Source organism: Lathamus discolor, chromosome 4, assembly GCF_037157495.1.
Source record: "Lathamus discolor isolate bLatDis1 chromosome 4, bLatDis1.hap1, whole genome shotgun sequence".
NCBI lineage: Eukaryota > Metazoa > Chordata > Aves > Psittaciformes > Psittacidae > Lathamus > Lathamus discolor.
Genome location: NC_088887.1, coordinates 26,082,011 through 26,104,634, shown reverse-complemented (window position 1 = coordinate 26,104,634; position 22,624 = coordinate 26,082,011). Strand labels below are relative to the sequence as shown.

The window sequence follows — 22,624 nt, the reverse complement described above, 5'->3', positions numbered from 1 at the left end:
TAAATGCCAACAAAAGTAGTCTCCTATACTCTTGAATGGTATATTATCACTCAACAGATTTTTTTTAAGCTGGAAGCTCTTGTTAACACTAATTGTCCCATAACCAAGGCATGTTGTAGTTTTGGAGCTACCTAGGAAGCAGGTTATGACACAGTAGTTCTGTCCTTTGCTCCTGTAATCCATTCAATTTTTCAGCTCTGGAGCACTCAAAGTGTGAGAAAAAGACGCTACTTGCTCTGTTACAAAATGCAGGGGCTGGCAAAAACCTAACTATCACCATTTGAGGGAAGAATAAACCAACTCCTGGTGACTGCTCTCATCAAAGAGGCCACCCTCATAGTGACAAGCAAAGGGACTAGAGCATGATCCCAAATGTCTTTTAAGTCATTCACTATTGTGAAAAAGCAAAGACATCAAGGCTGACATGAATGATGATTTCAACAACTGCTCTTTTCCATCCTATGTGCAAAGTTAATTTTACTTAATATTTTTTTTCTTCCTCATCCTGTTGTTGCATACTATACTTTATTTCTTGCTAATGGAGAAAGAAAAGAGAGAAAAAAGAGTTGAAAGGGAAATTTGTTTAATGATATAATGATACGTAATACAAATAGGGCTGTGATAGTCCTCATTATTTTATGTGGCGAAAGGAAAACTCCATCCATAATTACTCCGTCATTCAATGACCTTGAAAATATCTGGAGAATACTCTCTTCTCAAGGAATACTCTTCTGTTTTGTATTACTAATTGCAGCATAAGTTTATATACACATATAAATGCATATAAACATAAATGCACTTTACCTCTTGTAAGCAGATTGGCAATGCAAAATAAATGCAAACGAATACAAATGCAGATTTGAAAAGCAGTTTGCAGCTTCACCATGAGTCTCATTTATCAGTTATTCATATCCAATATTGCACTGCATCATTCTTTACTTAATGAGATTTACCTTTACAAGCCAGATCAGCATGTTAGCTGCAAATTTGCTTGAGAGTGTGCCACCATGAAAAGCCTGAAAAGGCCCAATTAGGGACTAGCCAGGACTTAATAGAACAGAGTAACACTAGGAGAAATATATTTGGAATAACTGATTCTCTATTTAATTGCTTATTAAAATATCTATTACATATTTCTTGCAATTGAAGTATCTTGCATCTGTTCTTACAGCTTTTCAAGTCTGTGTCTTTAAAATAAACACCACAAGACCATAAATCACATTTTGCAGTGAGCTTTGACTGACTAAATGCAATTGCAAACACAGAATTACAAGCTATTGAAAAGAAGAGTAATCTTGTATATTGACAGTGGTTATATCTGCATAACGCTCAGTTGCTTTTAGATATGAACTCATGCTGTGAAGTAAATTGTCTGGGTTTTCTTCACTACTCATGACATTTTTTTCACCTTTGACTGTGAAAAGTACACTTCATTCTCCTGATGGTTTAGGTCTGCATAAAACCCTGAAATATTTAAACCTAGCTTTCCCTTTACATTTCTTCTCAGTTTCTAGGTTCTCTAATCCATCCATGTAATTTAGTTTAAGGCATTTATTTATAGTCAAACCTTTCTATCCACATAAGATTTTTACAGCGAAGATTAAGCTGGATGGAGGCCAGCAATAGTAAAGGAGATAGAATTAAAGGGCTGAATAACTTTCTCACATGCAGGTATACACACAAATTTATTTGGATAAAAAGTGGTCTTTTTCTTACCATTTAACAGTAATCTATATTGGTTGTAAATTGCATCCATTCCTTAACTTTTTTTTTTTTTTTTAATCATATGACATGTTGCAAATTGCACCATGACATTTTATTGGAAGAATTTAGGTTAATTAAAATTAAGGACTTTTTATTCATGTTATTTGTATTGAATCTTACACCACTATAGCTTAGTAAATCCTGCATATATATGCAACTCCCACATTCTTGTCATTTCAAAGGTGGTTTAAGCTGAGAAAACTAGCTTTGAATCAAGCTAACTATCCATTTAGGCTTGGCAATAGTATCATTAGGATATTAACTGATATCAGGAATCACCTAGGGGTTTTTTTTTTTTTTTTTCTTTTTACAGTATTATCAACTATTGCCTATTGACAACAGACAGTTTCTTAAATTAAACACTAACCTGGTCAATTTGACAATGTGACATTTTAATATTCTCCATATTGTGCATCAAATGCTGATGTACAAGTTTGGTATAAAGTGACAACAAATAATGGGGGTTTGGGTTTACAGTTTTTTTTAATCCATGTTTTCACTGGCCTTAAACTGCCTGCCTACCAGACTGCTAAATGGAGAATCAGATGCTGACACTGAATTCAGAACTCAGAAATGTGTTCTGAGTTACTTATGGCATCATTTAGCATGTACAAAAATCTCTGAGACTTCAGGTATAAATTACATGGGGTTCATACCTCTCAAGAATCCATCTGAAAATTCCCAGTTTAATGGTGAACTATTGTTACACTGGGTAAGTGTTTTAGTAATCAATGGGTACGTACTATCATGCTTCAGCACAAAAGAAGCAGGGAGTAAAACCTATAACCTAATATGTAGTACATGTGAATTCTAACCCATGTATCTATTATGTACACTGGCATGTACATAACTCCCTTTAAGGACATGTGTAGTAAAAAGAGTATCAGCACCAGGCATAATATGGCACAGCAGTTTAAAAATGTATCTTGGGTAACAGAAAATCATTTCTCTACTATAACACTACTGCAAGAGTTAAATGCATATGAAAACATAGTACAGACACGACCTTCTTTAAAAATCCCCTTATTTCACAAACAAGCCACTTAATACAAAATTTCTGTGTATAGAGAGATTAAAAACTCAAGACAAAGCCCTAACAAAGCTTTGAAGCTGGCCCTGCTGTGACCTGGGGGGGAGGTCTGAAGCAGATGGCCCCTTTCTTTCAGAATTATTCTATGATTTCATGAAGTACATGAAATCTAATGCACTTAGATGAAAATAATGAACTGAACCTGCTGAGATTTGAATGTGAAATTACAAAGAAGTACTTCTTTCAGATTTGATATCCAAATTGTCAAGAACCAGAGAGATAGCAAAAAGTTATGCTGAAATCAAGTATTAGCAGTAATGCTTAAAGTTTGAAAACATCTTCATAGCTAAAACTAAAATCATAAACGTAGTGGTCTTCAGTTTGCATAAGATTAAGATGCTGTACATACTTCCTTAGTATGTTTTTTTTAAAAAAAGAATTTTGTTTGTTATGCTTATTTTTCAGATATGCAGCTAAATGCCACTTGTCCACCAATCAATGGATTTCCTTTTCTTGGACATAGAGTGAATATTTCAACATTTCTTAGGTTTTAATATTTTGCATCCTTTCATTTTGCATTATAATGGAAAGTTGTAAAAACACATGTTAAATAAAGATTTAACCGCTTTCCTTACACAGCCTGATTATCCTGCCATAAGACTTTGAACATTATTGTCTCCTTCCATAGAATATTCAATAAAAAAGCATAAGCATATGTTGATAAAGCATCTCTGATGTGTCTTGATATTACTGCATGAAATACATTTACAAAGAATGTATTCAATAATTAATCATATATTTGGCATGTAATTTCATAGAGCTTCTGCTTTCTGCCATGCAAAGAAAAATCTCAAATGTCAAAAGAGAAACCATACTTGACCATTAAACTTCAAAACGCAAACAGATTCAGAAAAGCATCTATTAATTTTCTGTTTTGCTTTTCTTTTTTGTAAGAAACATTTTATGTTAATATCCTACAAATGCTGAACTAAGTCCAGGAATAATTTGGTTGAAAGACTTGAAACTCAATAGAACATCTCCTGAAACAAACAAAACAAAAGACACTAAAAAAGCCCATACATTTTGTTTTGTCTGGTGTGTTGTGTTTCTTTTTTGTTGTTGTTGACTGACTTGAAATGAACTTTTTTGTATTCTTGTTGAAGACATACAGAAGTTTTCAGAGCATGTTTTTTTTTCAGATTTCAAGTACATCTTCACAGTGGTTTAGGTTCGTGTATAAACTAAGTCCCTTTTATCATCCTTTTCATGAATGCATTATTTGCTGCCTCTGAACCAGAATTACTGATGTTTATAATTCTATTAAGACAAAACAAGAACTCAATTGCTTCACTATTAGAGTTATACCAGTGAATCTCACAGGCTTTTTAATAATGCAGGCTTTTTCTTATGAAGTCTTTGCTGATCACTCAGAAATGGAGCAGCAAATCTTTCTTTTTTTTTTTTTTTTTTTTTTTTATAAAATCACACAGAAGACTGCGGTAAATCAATTTTTCCCAGCACAGGTATCTTAGGCCTTCAGGCTGGTTTTCTTGTGTCTACAGAGAAGAGCATGGCAAACGCGCTTCACTGATTGTTATCCCCTTCTTGATGGTGCATGGGCAACATCTCACACTCAGGGATTTACCAGCTGTCTTACTGAAAGGATGCAAATGCTCCTGAGGGAATGAACCTTGCCTGTATTATCTGCACTTCTGTTACTTCAAGATCAATGGACTTCTTCACACTCCTGACAGGGTTATAAATGTCTGTCCTGACTGCACTGTTAGCCATGACTGTCCCTACCCACCGACCTCCCCTCAGGACTCTGACCCACAGGGAGCCCCACTGCACCGTGACTGTAAAGTGCAGCTATCCATAGATTTGCAGCTATACTTCAACAAAACAATTTGCATGTTTAGAAGAGCACCTAACAAGTGTAGAAAAAAATCTGGCTACCTTTTGCTAACTGAGCTCTTGGTGAACTATGATAGTGTTGATTATGACTTTTATAGGCTGAAGTTGGTGTATCAGATTTATTGATTGCTTCAGTCGCTGTGCTTTCCTTCAACAGCTGCAATCAGCAGACTTTCAAGCAATATTTTCTTCATTATAAAAGACAATGGGGAGGGAATAAGGAAACAGATATTCTTGGCTACAGCTTCAAAACTGGAATTTTCTCCTTAATTTGACCTGAAAATAGTTTACACTAGTACAGTTAGTCAAAAGCCACTGTTTTGAGGGATTCTTTGAAGAAATCAGCAGTATTCTTCCTAGATGAAGTGAACTGCAGGCTGATTGAATAGATTTGCACTGAATCTGTTTTATACAGCTTAATTTTTCTGATTAAACTTATCTATATTTACTGGACTATTGCTTACATAAGTATGCCTAGCAATTTTTGTAAGCATCTATTGTATATTTTGCATAAATAAAACCAGACAATTGTGATTCTACTTATAGCTTTTAGACATAATTATTGGGTCATAATAACAAGCAAATTAATGACTTACTAGCCTCAGAAGCAATTTCTTTAAAAAAACTTTTTGAAACATCTATTAATCTTTTATTAACACTTTAGTTACAAACTAACTTCTGTACAGCCATTTCCACATTTGTTTCATTGAGAAATACAGTTTTCATAAATTTTATGAGTTTATGGCTGTCCTCTGTGACTGTATGAAGACAACTACACTATTCCTTCTGCTCATAGTAGACAGCGATGGGAAGATGCGGTTTAGCTTTCACAGTCTCTGTACTGGAAGGCTAACAGTCTTCTAGGCATAACTTTCTCCGGCATGTAGGTTTTTCTCCCTCTTTCCTTCAAAAGATGGTTTCCGAACTTGCATATTACTTATGCTGAAGAATGGCAAGAAAGGGCTGCAGTGCTGTTTTAGCACTCTCAAGTTAAATCAGTCTGATAAAAGGACATCCTGTGAAATTTCAGCATAGTTTATCAATGGCTGCTGGGGAAAAAATTATGACTCATACATTATGCATGCACCATTACTTGAGATGTGCAAGTAATTAACTGTCCCTGTGTAAACAGCATTTATATTTGAATCTTAGCCATAAACTTGTCCCTAAAATGTGAACAGATGAAAAAAAGCTATTTTGTTTCCATTAAGGAATATTGACCAAGTATGGAAATTATGATGACCCAACTACAAATCATAATACAGAATACTGTCTGTGTGTAGCCTAACATCCTCCTCACTCAGCTGAGAATACAGAATACTGACTGTGTGTAGCCTAACATCCTCCTCACTCAGCTGAGAAGATACTGAGGCACAGAGGGGAAGTGGTTCTTAGTTACCAAAGCAAGATGAGAAACTATCTGAAAAACATGCAATTTCTATTATCATTCAAAAGACTTAAAAGTATCCTAAATGTCTCAAAAAGCCTAAAGGAAAACGAAGAGCCTTCCACTAAGAAAAGCCTCTTTAAATTTTTTCAGGAACTGAAAGTAGGGAGTTAGAAGAGGATATCTCACTGTTATCCTATTTTGACGCTCTTAAGTAGGCTAAAACATAAATGGAGAGGACATTAACCAGATGTTTCAGAAAACTTGCTGGAAACAAGCAAAGACAGGTTTTTTTTTCAGAAAGATTCCAGCTACATTTAGCAGTATTTTCGTTTTAATAAAGGTCACTAGGAGTGCAAAGACTTTGTTCTGGGCTGTTCTGTATGTGTTCTGGTAGCACATCTTATTTTTCTGGTTTGGCCCTATAGTACCTCACAAATAGAACAAGTTTTTAACTCATTACAGAATATCTGCAAAAACTTCCAATAGATATGACTGTGTCCCTTTTATTTCTCTATCAAATTACGCAGTGTAGCACCAACTTTTACGAAACCAAGATGGCTCCTTCCTAGCAAATATTTGAAATTCTGAAATAGTTTTTTATTTCTAAAGCAGTTCAGAGATAAATTAAGAGAAAAGATATACAATCGCAATCTTTCTAAACAGGGGTATACGGATAGAGATTTCAGAAAACATTATTAATTAAACAAGGAGGTATCATTAATTTTTAATACTGCCCAATGTCCTCTCAGCAAAGTTCACCTTCCCAATATTTAACTATTGCTAAGTATATCTAGATGTAGACCAAGATGACTTTTCAGGTTGTTTTCATATTTACTAGGTTTTGTCATCACTCAGAGTAGTCTTTGGTAATACATTCTATTCAGAGGTACCTTTGAGATGTTCAAAACCAGTGTGACCTATTTTGTTTTTTCAGCAAAACTCTCAGTGGTACAGTTGGGGGGACAATGAAATGAAGAGGAAAATATGTGGTTGAAAGAAGGCAAATTGGAAAAAGGAAGACATAGGGAAACAACATGGCAGCATTTAGAGCCTTTTTCTCAAAGAAGCTGCATATTCAATTTTAGTAGGAATGGCAGCAGAGATCCTAAATACCCACAATCTACTTCACAGCGGTATTGTCTTCATGAGGATTGCAGGGTTTTGTACCTGCCATTCTACTCTGTTTTTTAGAATAAATTACAATTCAAACAGTTATTGCACTAAAATAGTTCCAAGAAAGTCAAATCATGTTATACAGAAATCTTCAAAATTAGCTGTTTACAACTTAAAAGCATGTAATACTGAAAGAATGTTTCAAAATCAATGTGAACTTTTGCAGGAAGCTCCAGCCAACTCTAATAACAAGAGTCTGTCAAGTTATACATCTTTCCCCAATGTAATCAATTAATCTTTTCACAAACCTCACACTAACAGAAATAATAGAAAATAAAGTTTTATGGGAAGCAAGGTAAATACACTTTTCTACAAAGTTAACATAGAACTTTTTTTTCTTTTTTTTTGTCCTGGCTTTACATTTAAATTATGGATCCATATGATTACACTCCGTAGTCACTGGGCTTGGCCTCATTTGTGTACACTGCACCCTATTACTCGGACTGGTCACTCCAGTTTTTGTATTTGGTACAGTGTAGCAGTTCCCATCAGAGAAAGGTATTGCCCATTTGTTGAAGGAAACAGCTATGAGAAAAAAGTGTCAAACTTGATCTGAAACATAATATGAAAAAAAGGGAAGAGGTAGACTAATGTTCATTAATGTGTATGCCCTGCAACTGGAGGAAATACACTGTCTTCTTTAGATCTTCTAGCACTGAAAGAAAAACTAGCTTATTGGACTAAAATTAATGCTACTGTGATTTACAGTATTACATTTATACACAAAGTTTCTGTGATTGGTTAAGAAAAACAGAAAATAAGAAGTCTTTCTTTGAATACATGTTAACTATGTGTTCATTAATGTTTCTTTAAAATACTTCCGTAATTTGGAACATGGTCTGCTTAGTAGAGCATTTTTGTGTGGGGGTTATGGGATGCAAAAGGCAAAGAAATAGCACAGATCAGATCATATGCTATACTACATTTTTTTCTCCCATCACTGTGCTGATAGCTGCAAAATTATCATTCACCTCCTGCTGTATAAATCAGAAGACAGTTGGGGCTGCTTTAACTTGCAGTGCCTGTTAAAAAAATTGAAGGGTAAATACGGATGTAAGGAAATGAGTATCAGTTGAATGTATTATTAAAATTAACATTAACATTGCTCTATGTAAACATCCCACCTCAGCATGTACTTGCATTTATTTCTTTTGTACTTACTTTGAACTCCATGGGAGCGAACTATTTTCCAGGTATCTGAGGCTACCTCTTTTATATCCACTTGGTAATGATGAATGGGCACACCTCCATGTGAATCTGGCTTATTGAATAAAACTTTGGCAGTAGTTTGTGACAACTCTAAAACTCGTACTCCATAAGGATTTGATGGCACATCTAAAAAAATTACAAACATTAATTTAATAATCAGCAGCAACTAGACAGACCTAAACAGTTTATAATTTACCCCAAAAAGTTTCCTTAGCATCTTAAAATGTGAAAAAATAAATCTACAATATGATGCAATAATGTTTAGATTAGATAAACAGCTAAAGCTTTCTAAGAGAGAGCTGTAAGAAAACCGCATCTATTTTCTTGTATGATAAAATCATGCAAAACCACTTACAATTTCTGTCTTTCTTTCCTAATATGATCTTTTTTAATAGCTAATTTCATTATAGGGAAATGTAAGAGATTCATTTGTTTACTGTACAATTATGTGAAAGAGAATAACAAACTTTAAATCCAATTTAACAAGAGGAACAGTTATGGCTAAACAGATCATTCAGAGTCTGAATTCTTCTAAATAAGATTAAGACAAAAATGTACATATAATTTATCAATTTTTATGAAACTCTGAAATACAGCTGATAACATGAATCTTTTTTTTTTTTTTTTTTTCCAGAAGACTGGATTCCAAGCTACTAGAAAGGAATATAAATGGAAGGTTTCTATTACCTTTTCAGATTAAGAAATAATCTATGTAATAGGCTGAAAGAAACATTTTCTCTGAAATCAAAAGCAAGTATGTATCTTTCAAAATAGAAAAGAACTATGAAAATAAAGCAGGTGTCTGTAGGTGTTGAGATGCTAAATATGAAACAAAAGCGAAGAAATAACCTTGGGAGCTGTACATCTCTAAAAAGAGAAACATCATGCTACTTTTACAACGTAAGACCAAACTAACACATTGAAGACTAAAGACTAACTTTTCTAATTGTCCTATATTTTAAAGTGTAATAGCTACAAAAAAAAAAAAAAAAAAAACAAAAAAAAAACAAAAAAACCAAAAAAACTAGGAAGAATTTTAGTTCTGCAGACAGAATACCAGGGATCTGAAACACCACAAAAAATTTCTTTTGTGATACACCTGACAATTTTGTTTCATGCCTGCTTACAAGTTTGGCATTACTTTTGTCTGCATGGTATGGAAGATATTTTTATAAAGACATGTAAGAATTTGAGCCAAAGCCTATCAGTTGGTTAGTGGGCACTGAACTATTTACATAAATTGTGGTCTTTATTCAAGGGCTGTCAGAGAGCTGGGAATAACCACAGAATCAATATGAGCTTCACCCAGGATTGTATGTGAATGAAAATGAGCCAAAAAATGTTAATAAAATATTTAAGAATGGATTTAAGGACATATCATCCACAAATTCTCAGGAAAAGGGCACCTTCAGAAGCTACTCTAAAGGGCTGATCTGTGTAACCTTTTAACATCAGGCACATAATTTTTTCCAGTTGTCAGAGTGTATTAATGCTAATATTGTGCCTCTTATAGTCAGCATTTCAGAACACAGGTTTCTTGAAATTTCTAGTGCTTGGTGCTTATTGGGTTAAAACCTGCATAATTTATTTACATGGATGAATAATTTTAGTATTATTAAAGACCCAACTATATCAATCCATGACACAAAAGTTTTGAGTAGAATGCAAATCTCTGCTTGAGGGGTACAAACCCTCCAATCCTATCTTAGTCCAGGAAACATTCATTTCATCAGGATATATAATGTTGAAGAAATAGTTTTGAGTTGCTTGCTGCATAAGCACTGATCCCAAAATCAGAAGAGGATGATTAGAACCAGCCTGTGACTCCTTCCCTGCAGGTTCTCATTATAGCTGAGAGCAATTTTATTCTTTTTCCCCAATAGCCACAGTACCTTAAGCACCATTCTTTCTCTTCTTAGCTCAAATGAATGTTCTGACAGAGGTGGGAAAAATACAACATAAGAATGCGAGCAAAAGCAATCCAGGATAGCCGAAGTGAAGCAGCATATCACTGTATGAATGATGTGGATACCAGTCACTTGGGAAGATTAATATAGTTCAGCAGTACTGAAAATAAATGCTCTGTGGATTTAACTGCAAGCTGAAAGCTGCTGTGGATACCTATAATATTAGAAATGGTTTCCAAACACTTTTATTCCTTTTCTGTTAGAAGATTTCAATACAAAAGAAAACGTTTTGTTTAAGGTTGAATGAATATTTGATTACAATCAGGGTATTTTTATGTTACGTTTTTGCATGCTCTTTTTATAAGACAATTACTGTTATTTAATTTCAACCAGAACAATTATTTGATCAATGGTATGAAACAGAAGTGTGTTATTTACATATACAATTTGTTCTTGACTTTCATAATGTTAAGGAGATCACTTTTCCTTGTGTCTTTACATTTGCATAAGATCAACTGTAATAAACATGTCATAGGGAAGAAGACATTTTTCAAGAAGAACCAAATGTTTTCTACTGCAGATTCACATATAATTCCTGACAAATAAAAATATGATTCCATTTGGTAACAAGCATAACATGAAGATTCTGTGAAAAGCCAGTAAAATATTTTGCCTAACCAGCACAATGCAGTATGTTAAAAACTCATTTAATTGTGAAATACAATACTATTTTAAGTATGCATCCCACAATACAAACAACCCAAGCATGTAGGTAACTTTTATGCAGTTTTCAGAGTTGAACTATATAAGTTTTTAAGGTATGAGTGAATTTAACTGAAGAAAATACAACAGGAGATACATTCCTAGTCAGAATCAGTAACAAACACTAGCAGTTCCATTAAGATAGAATAAAATACCTACTATCTTTTTCAGGCTAGACAAATCTAGAATTTTTTTCCCAAAGATCATTAGCAACATAAGGAACTGAATTTAATTCTGTAGTTCTCTAACGAGTATGAATTTGATCATGCAAAGTAAACAGCCTTCTGGTCCAGATCTAGATAAATATTTCAGCATTTGAGCTTTCCCCTGTCAGCTGAAATTATTTGGAGCATTGTCATGATTTTTATCTTAGAATTGCAAGGCTTTTGGCTCAATGTCTATCAGGAGTGAAGATTAATTTGTAAAGTTGTGTACTCTGAATTCTGCAGGATAGAACTGTGGATGCTTCTTGTTCTTCTTTTCTTCTAAGACCAACCAAATTAATATTAGAGTTCAGCTGTGGGCACTGATAACTCTTTACTTTTATGGATATAAGTTGAGAAAGTATGGGCTTTATTATGATCTAAAGATCACCTAGTGATGGCACAGATTCTGATACACTTTCTCAGAAGTTCCACTGCTGTCTTTGTTGTCAATTACACTTCTGTCAAAACAAGGGATAATTCATCAAAAGCTCACCCTTTAAATTAAAATAAGTCATTAAAAGAAACAAGTGTGAGACACTTAGTCAACTTCATCTTCTTTCCACAGTGTCTATTCTTCTGTTCATTAAGTGACTGCATTCACGTATGATGTTAAGGAATCCCTTAAAAAATAAAACAAAAAGAGATCCCCAAACAATAACTTCATGTATTTTATACTTGGCAATAAAGCTGGTTAGCATGGATGAACTTTGTGATACACTGGCCTAAATTAAGTAGTATTGGTTTGGTTCCAAAAATATTATTGCAACTGATAGAGAAGTACACACAAAATTATGACTACATTTTTATCTCCACTGATATGTAAGTACTCTTTCAAGTCTAGTACTATGATTACCCAACTCATTCAACAAATGACCACCATTCTGGGGATTTGCTTTTCAAGCTATTTTACCTGACAATTTTACGGAAGAAAATTTTCTTTCTGACAGTTTAGCAATCCTGGTGAAAATGGAGAAAAGCAAGTGAGAGTAGGTAGTGGGGTCAGAGATTCATCTTCCAATTAGCTCTTGTCTGCTATGTCGTGTCAATATGTTCCTAGCGCAGTTTTGCCACTTTTCCTGTCTTTGTATATCTGGCATATAGATATTGACTGAAAGTAACTATGTCTAAACGCTGAACGTAAGTAGTATCCAGAGCAGGGCAGGGAAAAAGATGGGGCTACAAACTAGACCTTTGGAGTCAAAAACCTCCATGAAATAGTATATGCTTATACTTCCTTACAATTGAGAAAAATTTCAATATTAATTCTACAGGTTAGGCTCATAGCTAATTTTTAAACTATGTTCACTTTAACCCCTTTGCCATCCTAGAATAGAAGAACAGGAAAGCAAAATCTAAGATGAGTAAGGCCATGAGACATAGACATAAATTGGGATTTATATTTAAGGATCTCCGGATTCGGTCCAGCTGTACACTGCTATGTGCAAAATAAACATTAATATTTAAAGAAAATATTTACTTGAAAAGTCAAGTTTATCTCTAAGAAAAACATTTAAAATAACAGAAAGGAAAAATGCTTTGCTACTTAATAACATCTCTCCGCATACTGATATTTCACATAAACTCATCTCTCTGCATACTGATATTTCACATAAACTATGACTAAGCTACAGCTGGGCAAATCTAGGAATATCTGTGCTCACCTTAGGCTCTGAAAGCTATTGGGATAATCTGCCAAGCTTACCTGGTTTGCCAAAGCCTAAGCCTGTCACAGAGGAAAAACAGAGCATAAGAAGGCTTCTAAAAGTTGTTGTGATGTGAAGTAATAAATTTGCAGTGGCAAGAAATGAAAAAGACTAGTTCTTTTCACATTCTGCATGTTAGTTATAAAGCAACTTAAATGCTTAAGCAATGACAAAAGGAGGATGTCAACCATATGGTATTTCCAAGAGTTGATCACCGCAAGTCAGGCGATTAAAAGGTGATTAACCTTTTAAAAAGCACAGAAGTTTCTCAGCATTTACCGGTAAAGGCCAGCACCTTTCAGTGTGAAACCTTAGACAGGCTGCAATTCTTCAATTGTTTTGAAAGGTTTAAAGTGTCTGGAATTCAGGCTGATCCAGTAGGTCTGTATAATCTGAGTGAGCAGGTATAGTTTTCTTGCCATACAACATGGTATGGTTGCAAATCATGTCTAAATTCTGAAAGAAAACTTTTTCTATCGTTGGTAAGTCTAATTTCTTAAGAAGGGCAACAGAAATAAAGACAATGGCATCGTGACAGTACGATTACATTTTAACTAGTAGTAAATTAAAAAAAGGGTAGTTTTTTAACTACTAATTAAAAAAAGGTAGTAGCTGAAAACTGGCAAAGCAGAAAAATGGAACAAAACACGACACAACACGTCATTCCTGCAGAATTTTAAGAGGAAACTATTCAGTAAAATGATAATTATTTGTAAAATTTATCCTACCAGCAGACTTTGCTTAATACTGTCTCCAAGCTAGAACTAGTATTTATTTTACCAGACAGAACCATTGTGAAAGTATGCTATGCCCCAGCATTAGTACTTACAGTCAAAGACAGAAGGAAATCTGTCTATGGAAATGCATGAAAAAGTTTTATGGGCTTTAATATGGAAACTATCAATCATTAGGGCTTCCTAATCTACCAAAGTGAAGCAACAAAGGTAGTAAAACTAGAAAGAAAGCTGCATTTGACATTTTACATCTGTAATTATTGTGGTGGCTTTATCCTCCATCTCCCTGGTTGCTCTTCATTTCCAGCTTATTCCAGCTTAAGTGCAAAACTTGTAGCAGTGAACTACATTTGTTATTTGCAGGTTTTTATTTTTTAAAAAGTCTATTTAGATGCAAATGCTAATAATGTAAATCTTTCAGAATACTGAATATTATGCATTACACTCCTGTAAGTAGTGCCTAGCATAATGGAGCCTGACATCCCTAGCCCCATATAAATTGTACACTACAATGTTAAGGATACATATTAATTTCATGTCATTATATAGAATGTCTATATATAGCTCATGCTTTTCATAATAACTTCCCATAATTCTTTATTCATCACATACTTACTAAATATACCCTGACTTACCTTTTCATAATTTCAATACTTTTATTTTTTTAAGCATTCATCAAGCTTTCTGAAGAACTGAAAAAATATTACACCACTGCAATAGTAGAAAATAGTAAGCTGTTTGAAAACTGCATCAGTAACATTTCTGTTATAGTTCTATTAAAAAGCAAAAAAAAAAAAAAAAAAATACAGCTTGCACGGAGTTATTGGCTCTTTCTTGAATTTCCAGGGCTCTCATGTGAGAATTTGCTGAAGTACAATACATAATCAAAATATTGTGTTCTTTTCCAATTAAGAATGAAAAAATACTTTTTATTAAAATTAATTACTAGAATAATCATCATGCAGTATCATGCACTGCAATGTTCTGGGATACTGTTTTGCAAATCTAAAAGAAATATCATCAGATATGCAATATGTGTTGAGATGCTCTCGTAAGTACATACAGCTTTATGAAAAAAGTGCCCAGCAAAACCCATAACCTGAGTTTCTCTGTTTTCATTGGCATTACTGTTCAGTTTTCTCTTTTTTTTTTCTGTCCTGAGAGGTAAGACACCAGAGAGGTGCAAGTGGGGTTTTTCCTTCCCATTCCTATCCTGATTGACTGACTTCTAGTGGCAAGTCTTCTGTCTTCCAGACTAAGAAATTGAGAAATTATTCTGGCAGATTTCACACCGTACTTATACTGCTTTTCCCTTCCAGTGAAGTGTCACACATAAGAAATCCTAGAGATGATACTCCGGAGACAAGCGTAGCACCTAGCCCAACAGGACAGGCAGAACCCGTGCTGCTGTTAAATTTACAGACTCACATGTTGACGTAAAGAGACAGCATGCTACTGAAGAGAAACAGATGTAACTGACTAAAAGCAGAGGGTTATGTACAGTCCTTATGTTTGATGAATTTAATGTAATTCTGCAAATTGTATGCCAGCCACAAATATTTATATAATCATGCCCTGAGATTTTTTAGAGCTAAATCTACTTCCTAAATTAAATGATGACAGAATATATAAATAATAGATGTAGTTTACCTGTTCAAATCAAAGCTAACTTCCTGCACATCTTGAGATTTCTTAATTACAGACAGAATAGAAATTAATAATGGAATAGAAATTAGTTGTTTTTCCTTAAGATTTAGAGCATTTCTATTACTACATCAATTTTGAACATCACAGAGACTATTAATTTTTCATATTTAATGTCACATGTAGTACTGATGAGCTGCTCATCAGTACTGATGAGTCATAATTTTAGCTCTGTTATGGAAACTCAATTGTTCAAGGAATTCCACTGAAAAAAATAGTATCAACCAGTTAAATAATATTGAACATGACTGAAGATTCTATTAAACTGTTCACTTTTGGAATTTCTTTACGAAAAAAAAGATGAAATTATTCTAGGCATGACTAAAACTCTGTGGATCCTTATATTGGGGAGAGATTTGTAAAATAGAAAGTAAAGAATGTATTGTATGAAATTAGGACTTAGCTGAGGCTAGGGATGGTTACATGCAAGAGAAAAAGGTAATATATTTCTCATTAGTCACATGTAGCTATCAAATGATCAACAATACAGGTAATATCCTCCAAAAGTTCAAAAATTAAGGGGAATGCGTCTTCTGGATAATGTAAAATTGTAGCACATAGAAATCTGTTTTGTCAATAAACCCCCACATTTTCCTACGTTAGGAAGCTCAGCACTTTTGATCACTGTTCAAAGACAAAAAAATAGTATAGTATTCATGGTAAAAGTGTATGCTAGTAATCCATCCTTTAGAGGCAATGAGAAAAATTTTACATGCTGTGTACAATTAAGAAATTTCTTAATAAACAACTATTCTTTATAACTCCTGAGAAACCAAAAGAAAATAATCACCTTACTGAGCAAAACTATAAAAATTAAAACACCGGGCTGAGTAAGAAAGCCTCCCTATGTGGATGTGCACATTTCAGCAAAGTACCCCCAAAAGTCCTCCTAGCAGGGCTTTAAAGAGATTATTTTATTATTAAAAAACCCAAAATAACCAAAAGTTACAGCCGAAACATTGAAGAGCATAAAAAAAAACAAGTTCCTTTTTTTTGTTTGTTTGTTTGTTTTTAAATATACAAGACCTTGTTTCTATCTGTCCTCATTAATAAGTATCAGCCAATCTGGCAGTATGGTATGACCTGAAAGTTGCATGATGAAAATAGTCTGTAACAACGCATCACAATGGTTGTATACCTTTCAGCATGGCTGTACCTTTGGTACTACGAACTGCATTATTACTCCATAGATGTCATTAAAACTGGAATAATTTGCATCATCTATGAAGATACAAATGTTGGGAGCCCTCAAAGCAACAAGCATTAGTCCATTCCACAAGAAAATATACCTGAAAGGAGTACTAAGAAACTCGTTTGCCCTCAGTGAATAATCATTTCTGTCAAAGAACAAACATACAATCATATTTTTATATTTCCCTAAACAACTATAGATGGACCTAAAAATACTCAGAAATTCTGTAACGGTTGTAGAATATGTCAGAACTTAAATTTAAACCTAGCATTCCGGGTCAAACTCTGCTTTTAAATAACTAGGAGAGCAAATGAAGACAGAAGTATTTGACATCCTTGGTTTATCAATACCAGGGAGAAAAAGGAAAAAAGACTTTCCAAATTCTTTCTTATTTTTACTGCCTCCAAACCGTATCTCTCCACTGAAGTAATGAAAATACACTTATAAATGTAGGATGTAGTAAGGGCAAAGAAAAAAAGTTACTAATTTATTTTTTCCCATATCAGGCCTTCCTTACAATTAAAGCCAAAGAAGATTCATATTCAGAGGGAAACGGTTTATTTTATTTTATAGTGCAACTCAACTTTCAGAGAATTAAAATTAACTGCCAACATTCCATTGAAATAAAATACTCAGAGAAAAGTGTCTCTGAACTTAATTTTGATTAAAATAGAAAAAAAAACTAAAGAAAAGGGAACAACTTTAAACTTACCAGCTTGACCAAGTGTATACTCTTGATATCTTGTTCCTATTCTGTTTGTGGCTGTACAATTATATCGTCCAAAATCACTGTCAGATGTAGGAGCAATCTTTAAAATGAATATGGTTTGTAAATATTGGTTTCTAATTAAATATCAAAGTAAAAAAAAAAACCCAAAAAAGAATGAAAAAATGGGGACATTGCTCAACTTTATAATTTTAAACAAGAAAAAAAATCTAATAAACTTCATAGTTTTTTACACATGCTATTTGCACAAACTGGTATTTTGACTGAAATAAGCAACTAAAGGTCTGAAAATTGTTGATTCCTATAGGTGCTACAAGAATAATATTTTACTTTTTATTGTTTGCAGGATTCACAATACACCAGACAATGGGGGGTGGGGGGGTGGAGAAAGTAGATGTAACGGGATGTGGCTCGACTGTAAATTCAGTTGAGTAAGGATTTACGACTGAACAAATCATGGATAACATAGGTAGGTAATGCCTCACTGGAATCTAGCTTACCTGACCTACTCTTCAGGTGACTGTACAATGGGACAGCCACAGACGGTGAAGCATATTTTATGTTGTTAAGCCTTACTTAAACAGTTAAACAAAACCCTAAAGATGACCTTCAAACAAGAGTAAGACTATGTTTCATAGAATATATATCCTCTACTACTGAATCAAGGTTACTTGCTTAGACCTTAGGAAAAAATAAAGTTGGGTTTTTTTTCAGTCCACTGTAAAACTCTTGCTTGCGATCTGAAGTAGGTCCCCTAGTCAGCTTAGCTTTACAGCTTCTCAGCCTTTTTACCCATGGCAACGGAAAAGCTTACACTTGGACATAAGCCTGAAACTAGACAGAAATGAAGAAAACTGACTTCTTCCACGCCTGTGTAGGAACACAGTATGTCATCCCTGTAACAGGTGAGACTGGGGCTAGAGACACCAGTTACACTTTGCTGTGAATTAATTAAGGACCATGATTTGCTATACACTATTTCTGAGTCATTCCAAATTTGGTCAAGTCAATAAAGTAAATCAATAATTAAGATGCACTCTCTATCTTCTACCCCTCTCATGTTTTGTTCTTACAGGCACCTTTAAGGTAACAGTAGCTTAGTTTATTTTTCCAATGCCTCTATGAAGAAACAGCTGTTACAGCCAACTGCAGTTCCTTAGCACTTTACCCTTCTGCTTTGTTCTTGGCTGAAGTCACATAAATCCTTTTGAATATACATGTCACCACATTTCCTTTTTACATTTCCATTTCACATTTCCCTTTTAAGCCTTACCTCTAGAATCAGCTTTCTTCCTGTACTGTAGGTCTTCAGATGTGTTGTATTTTTTACCGGTAAAACTAATTTTCCTCTTCTCCATTGAACTGAGGCAGACGGGTTTGCTAGCACCTCACAACTTATATTGATGGGATTGCCTTCCCAAGAGTAATACATAGTTTGATTTGACACAAATGTTGGAGCATCTGGAAAAAGCAATACATAAATACATTAACTGTTTTAGTAAAACAAACTGTATACCTTTATCCAAGCATGCATGTTCACATAAAAATTTTAATTGATTGTTTTGGCAGTTTATCACAGACCCTGAAAACATCAGTATTCAATTTTGAGTTTCTTAAGCTTTTATTTTGTTAGCTTTCTCCTCCCCTGAAACCCTTTCAGCTGAAATTCTCAGGAAGAGAATACCTGCTAATTATATTTAGCAGGTATTCAGCATTCAGAAAGACTTTATCTCAGAAATTACAAAGAATGTTTATTCCTGAAGATGAGGAACTCTTCAGTCAGATACTGTATCACGAAGGGAGGCGACCTCTAAAATTTATAATATGTTAATTTGCTGATTTTATAGTTTCTTCTTTTGCTAGGGAGAAATTACATTCAGTCTCCAAATTTTCAAAGATGTGTAAGAGCTTCAACCACTTCTCACTGGAACTCTTACAGTTTATGAACTCTTTCTGAAGAGAGATGTTTAATTGTGTGAATAAACCTAGAAGAAAATAAATAAAAGAATAGCTAAAATGTTGCAATATATTCTATGCATGTCAGAAAAAAGTACGGTGTGTATTAGTACTTAGGATAATGTTTACACCAACTTCTTATGAAATCAGAAAGCTACAGACAAACAAAAAGATGGTGCATCTTCCTTAAAAAACTGCCTATAAATGGCTATGTTAAACATAAGTGCAAACACTGAGTATGACACAGTGGAAATTGCTGGCATGCAAACTAACTATGACTTTCAGATCACAGTGCCACCAGGAAAAAAATTCTGTCTTCTAATCATTCTTTCTCTAAGGTGCAGGAACAGTTTAATGGTCTCTAGAAAATGTGAGGCAGAACTATCTCTGTTCTTCTATTTATGTCCCGGGTAAACCACATTTTTGGTCTATTCAATATTTGGTTTTGTTTTTTTATTTTAATCCCACTTTTATTGTATTTTAACAATATTAAGAAAATATTCCTTATATTAATGCATGTCAGGGAAATTCTATAGCACTTCAATACCAAAACAGAGTTATCAATTACAGCTGTGATCATGGTATCTTTTTTAATATTTAAAATGCATCTATTTATATTTTTGTTTTGATAAATAGCTCCTAAATATTTCTATATGTGTGTCTGAAAATTCTATTCCAGTCTTCTCAAAATATTTTTGGGCAGAAAATGACTAGTAGGTGTATCAGAGACCAGAACTGACCATGTTTGACTATGCAGTAAAGTTTAGCTTTGGGAATGGTTTAAAATGCCTTCCTTTTTTTTTTTTTTTTCATGCAAAATTTTGCATTTTCTTGTATGCTTTTCATCACTAACTGTAGTATATTATGCTTAAGTGGCTACAGAATTACTGTTCGTGTAAGTACAGAAACACACAATATGCATGGGTATGAAAAAATAACAAACCTTAAAGCCAAGGCTTTGAAAACACAAGGTTGACTATTCTATATGTCTACAAAACTGATTCCTCCAGTTCTCCAGAATATCTAAGAAACAACTAAGTTAATAAACAGAACATTTATTGAGAAATTCTATGAACTGAAAATGAAGTATAAGCAAGTAAAAATGAGAAGATGGACCTTGTCATATATTAATATATGTTAAGGATACTTAAATGGAATATATTTTCAGTATGAAAAGAGAAAAAAGCTCCCATGAAGATCAGTAAAAAAGTTAAAACCATTAAAAAATAAAAATATGCTCTGCTTAGCTTCTAGATACCTCAGGATTAATTTATGCCTGACCAAAAAAAAACCAGAAAAATCAATCCAGGGTGTAAATGAACTGCTCTTTTTAAGCTTTTGCACACAGTCTTCTACCAGTTAAGATATAACATACTGGACTTTTAAATAGCTATATACAGAATTAGAAGCTTGAATATGATCCTTTTTTTTTTTTTTTAAAGCAGCCTGATGACATTTATTATATCTGAACCTTATGGCACTCTACTAAAAAACCTGGAAACCTTCAGAAAAGTACCAAAGTTACTGTTCATATTAGTTAGTATAGGCACATAATAAATCATAGAATCATACAGTGGGTTAGGTTGGAAGGATCCTTAAAGATCATCCAGTTCCAACCCTTCTCCTATGGGCAGGGGCACCTTCCAACTGACTAGGTTGCTCAAAGCCCCATCCAACCTGGCCTTGAATACTTCCAGGGACAGGGCAACCACAACTTCTCTGGGCAACCTGTTCCAGTGTCTAATCACCCTCACAGTAAATAATTTATTCCTAATATCTAGTATAAACTTACCCTCTTTTAGTTTAAAGCCACTACCCCTGGTCCTATCACCCCTGTAAAAAGCCCCTCTCCAGCTTGCTTTATAGGCCCCCTCTAGGTATTGGAAGGCTCCTGTAAGGTCTCTCCGGAGCCTTCTCCAGGCTGAACAACCCAAAACTTCTCAGTCTTTCTTCATGGGAGAGATATTTGAGACATCTGATCTTCTCTGTGGCCCTTCTCTGGACCTGCTCTAATAGGTCCATGTCTTTCTTGTGCTGGGGACTGCAGAGCTGAACATGGTATTCCAGCTGGCATCTCACAAAAGGGGAGTAAAGGGGGAGAATCACCTCCTGTGACCTTCTGGTCATGCTTTTTTCTATTCAGCCCAGAATAAGGTAAAGCTTGAAAGTACTGCTACAAGCTTGAACTGTGAAAGATTATTATTTTTGGACACATAAGGCAATCCGAATGAAAAAGATGCCTAGAAGGAACAAAGACAACATCACAAAGGTACAAAACGAAATAAAACTATTGGGCTGATACCAACCTTATGAAGTTCAACCATGACAAGTGCAAGGTCCTACACCTAGGTCGGAGCAATCCCAGGCACAGCTACAGACTGGGCAAAGAAGAGATTCAGGGCGGCCCTGCAGAGAAAGACTTGGGGGTGCTGGTCGATGAGAAAATGAACATGAGCCGGCAGTGTGCGCTCACAGCACAGAAAGCCAACAGTATCCTGGGCTGCATCAAAAGGAGCGTGACCAGCAGGTCGAAGGAGGTGATCCTGCCCCTCTACTCTGCTCTTGTGAGACCTCACCTGGAGTATTGTGTGCAGTTCTGGTGTCCTCAACATAAAAAGGACATGGAACTGCTGGAACAAGTGCACAGGAGGGCCACAAGGATGATCAGGGGGCTGCAGCACCTCCCGTATGAAGATAGGCTAAGAAAGTTGGGGCTGTTCAGCCTGGAGAAGAGAAGGCTGCATGGAGACCTCATAGCAGCCTTCCAGTACCTGAAGGGGGCCGATAGGGATGCTGGGGAGGGACTCTTTATTAGGGACTGTAGTGACAGGACAAGGGGTAATGGGTTAAAACTTACACAGGGGAAGTTTAGATTGGATATAAGGAGGATATTCTTTCCTGTTTGGGTGGTGAGGCACTGGAATGGGTTGCCCAGGGAGGTTGTGAGTGCTCCATCCCTGGCAGTGTTCAAGGCCAGGTTGGATGAAGCCTTTTGTGGTATGGTTTAGTGTGAGGTGTCCCTGCCCATGGCAGGGGGGTTGGAACTGGATGATCTTGAGGACCTTTCCAACCCTAACTATTCTACGATTCTATGATTCTATAAGAGTAGGATTCTGTAAGCAATTATAACTTTAGAATGGCATTTTAGAGTAGTTAATATTATGGCATCAGTAACAGCTAAACCCAAGCTGTTCATTTTTCCAAACAAGAAAGAAACTGAGAGGTCAGCACTCCAATTAGAAGTAGTTCTGGA

General features: G+C 34.8%; 1 protein-coding gene across 1 annotated transcript in view; it reads right to left on the bottom strand.

The window, feature by feature from the left end:
• NCAM2 (neural cell adhesion molecule 2) overlaps positions 1 to 22,624 on the bottom strand; it is a 124,245-nt gene that overhangs the window by 50,891 nt on the left and 50,730 nt on the right. The window contains exons 10-12 of the mRNA XM_065677124.1: positions 18,689 to 18,876; positions 17,401 to 17,497; positions 8,433 to 8,606 (exon numbers count right to left, since the gene is read on the bottom strand). Coding sequence (XP_065533196.1) covers positions 8,433 to 8,606; positions 17,401 to 17,497; positions 18,689 to 18,876 — 459 coding nt within the window. The remainder of the gene's footprint in view (positions 1 to 8,432; positions 8,607 to 17,400; positions 17,498 to 18,688; positions 18,877 to 22,624) is intronic.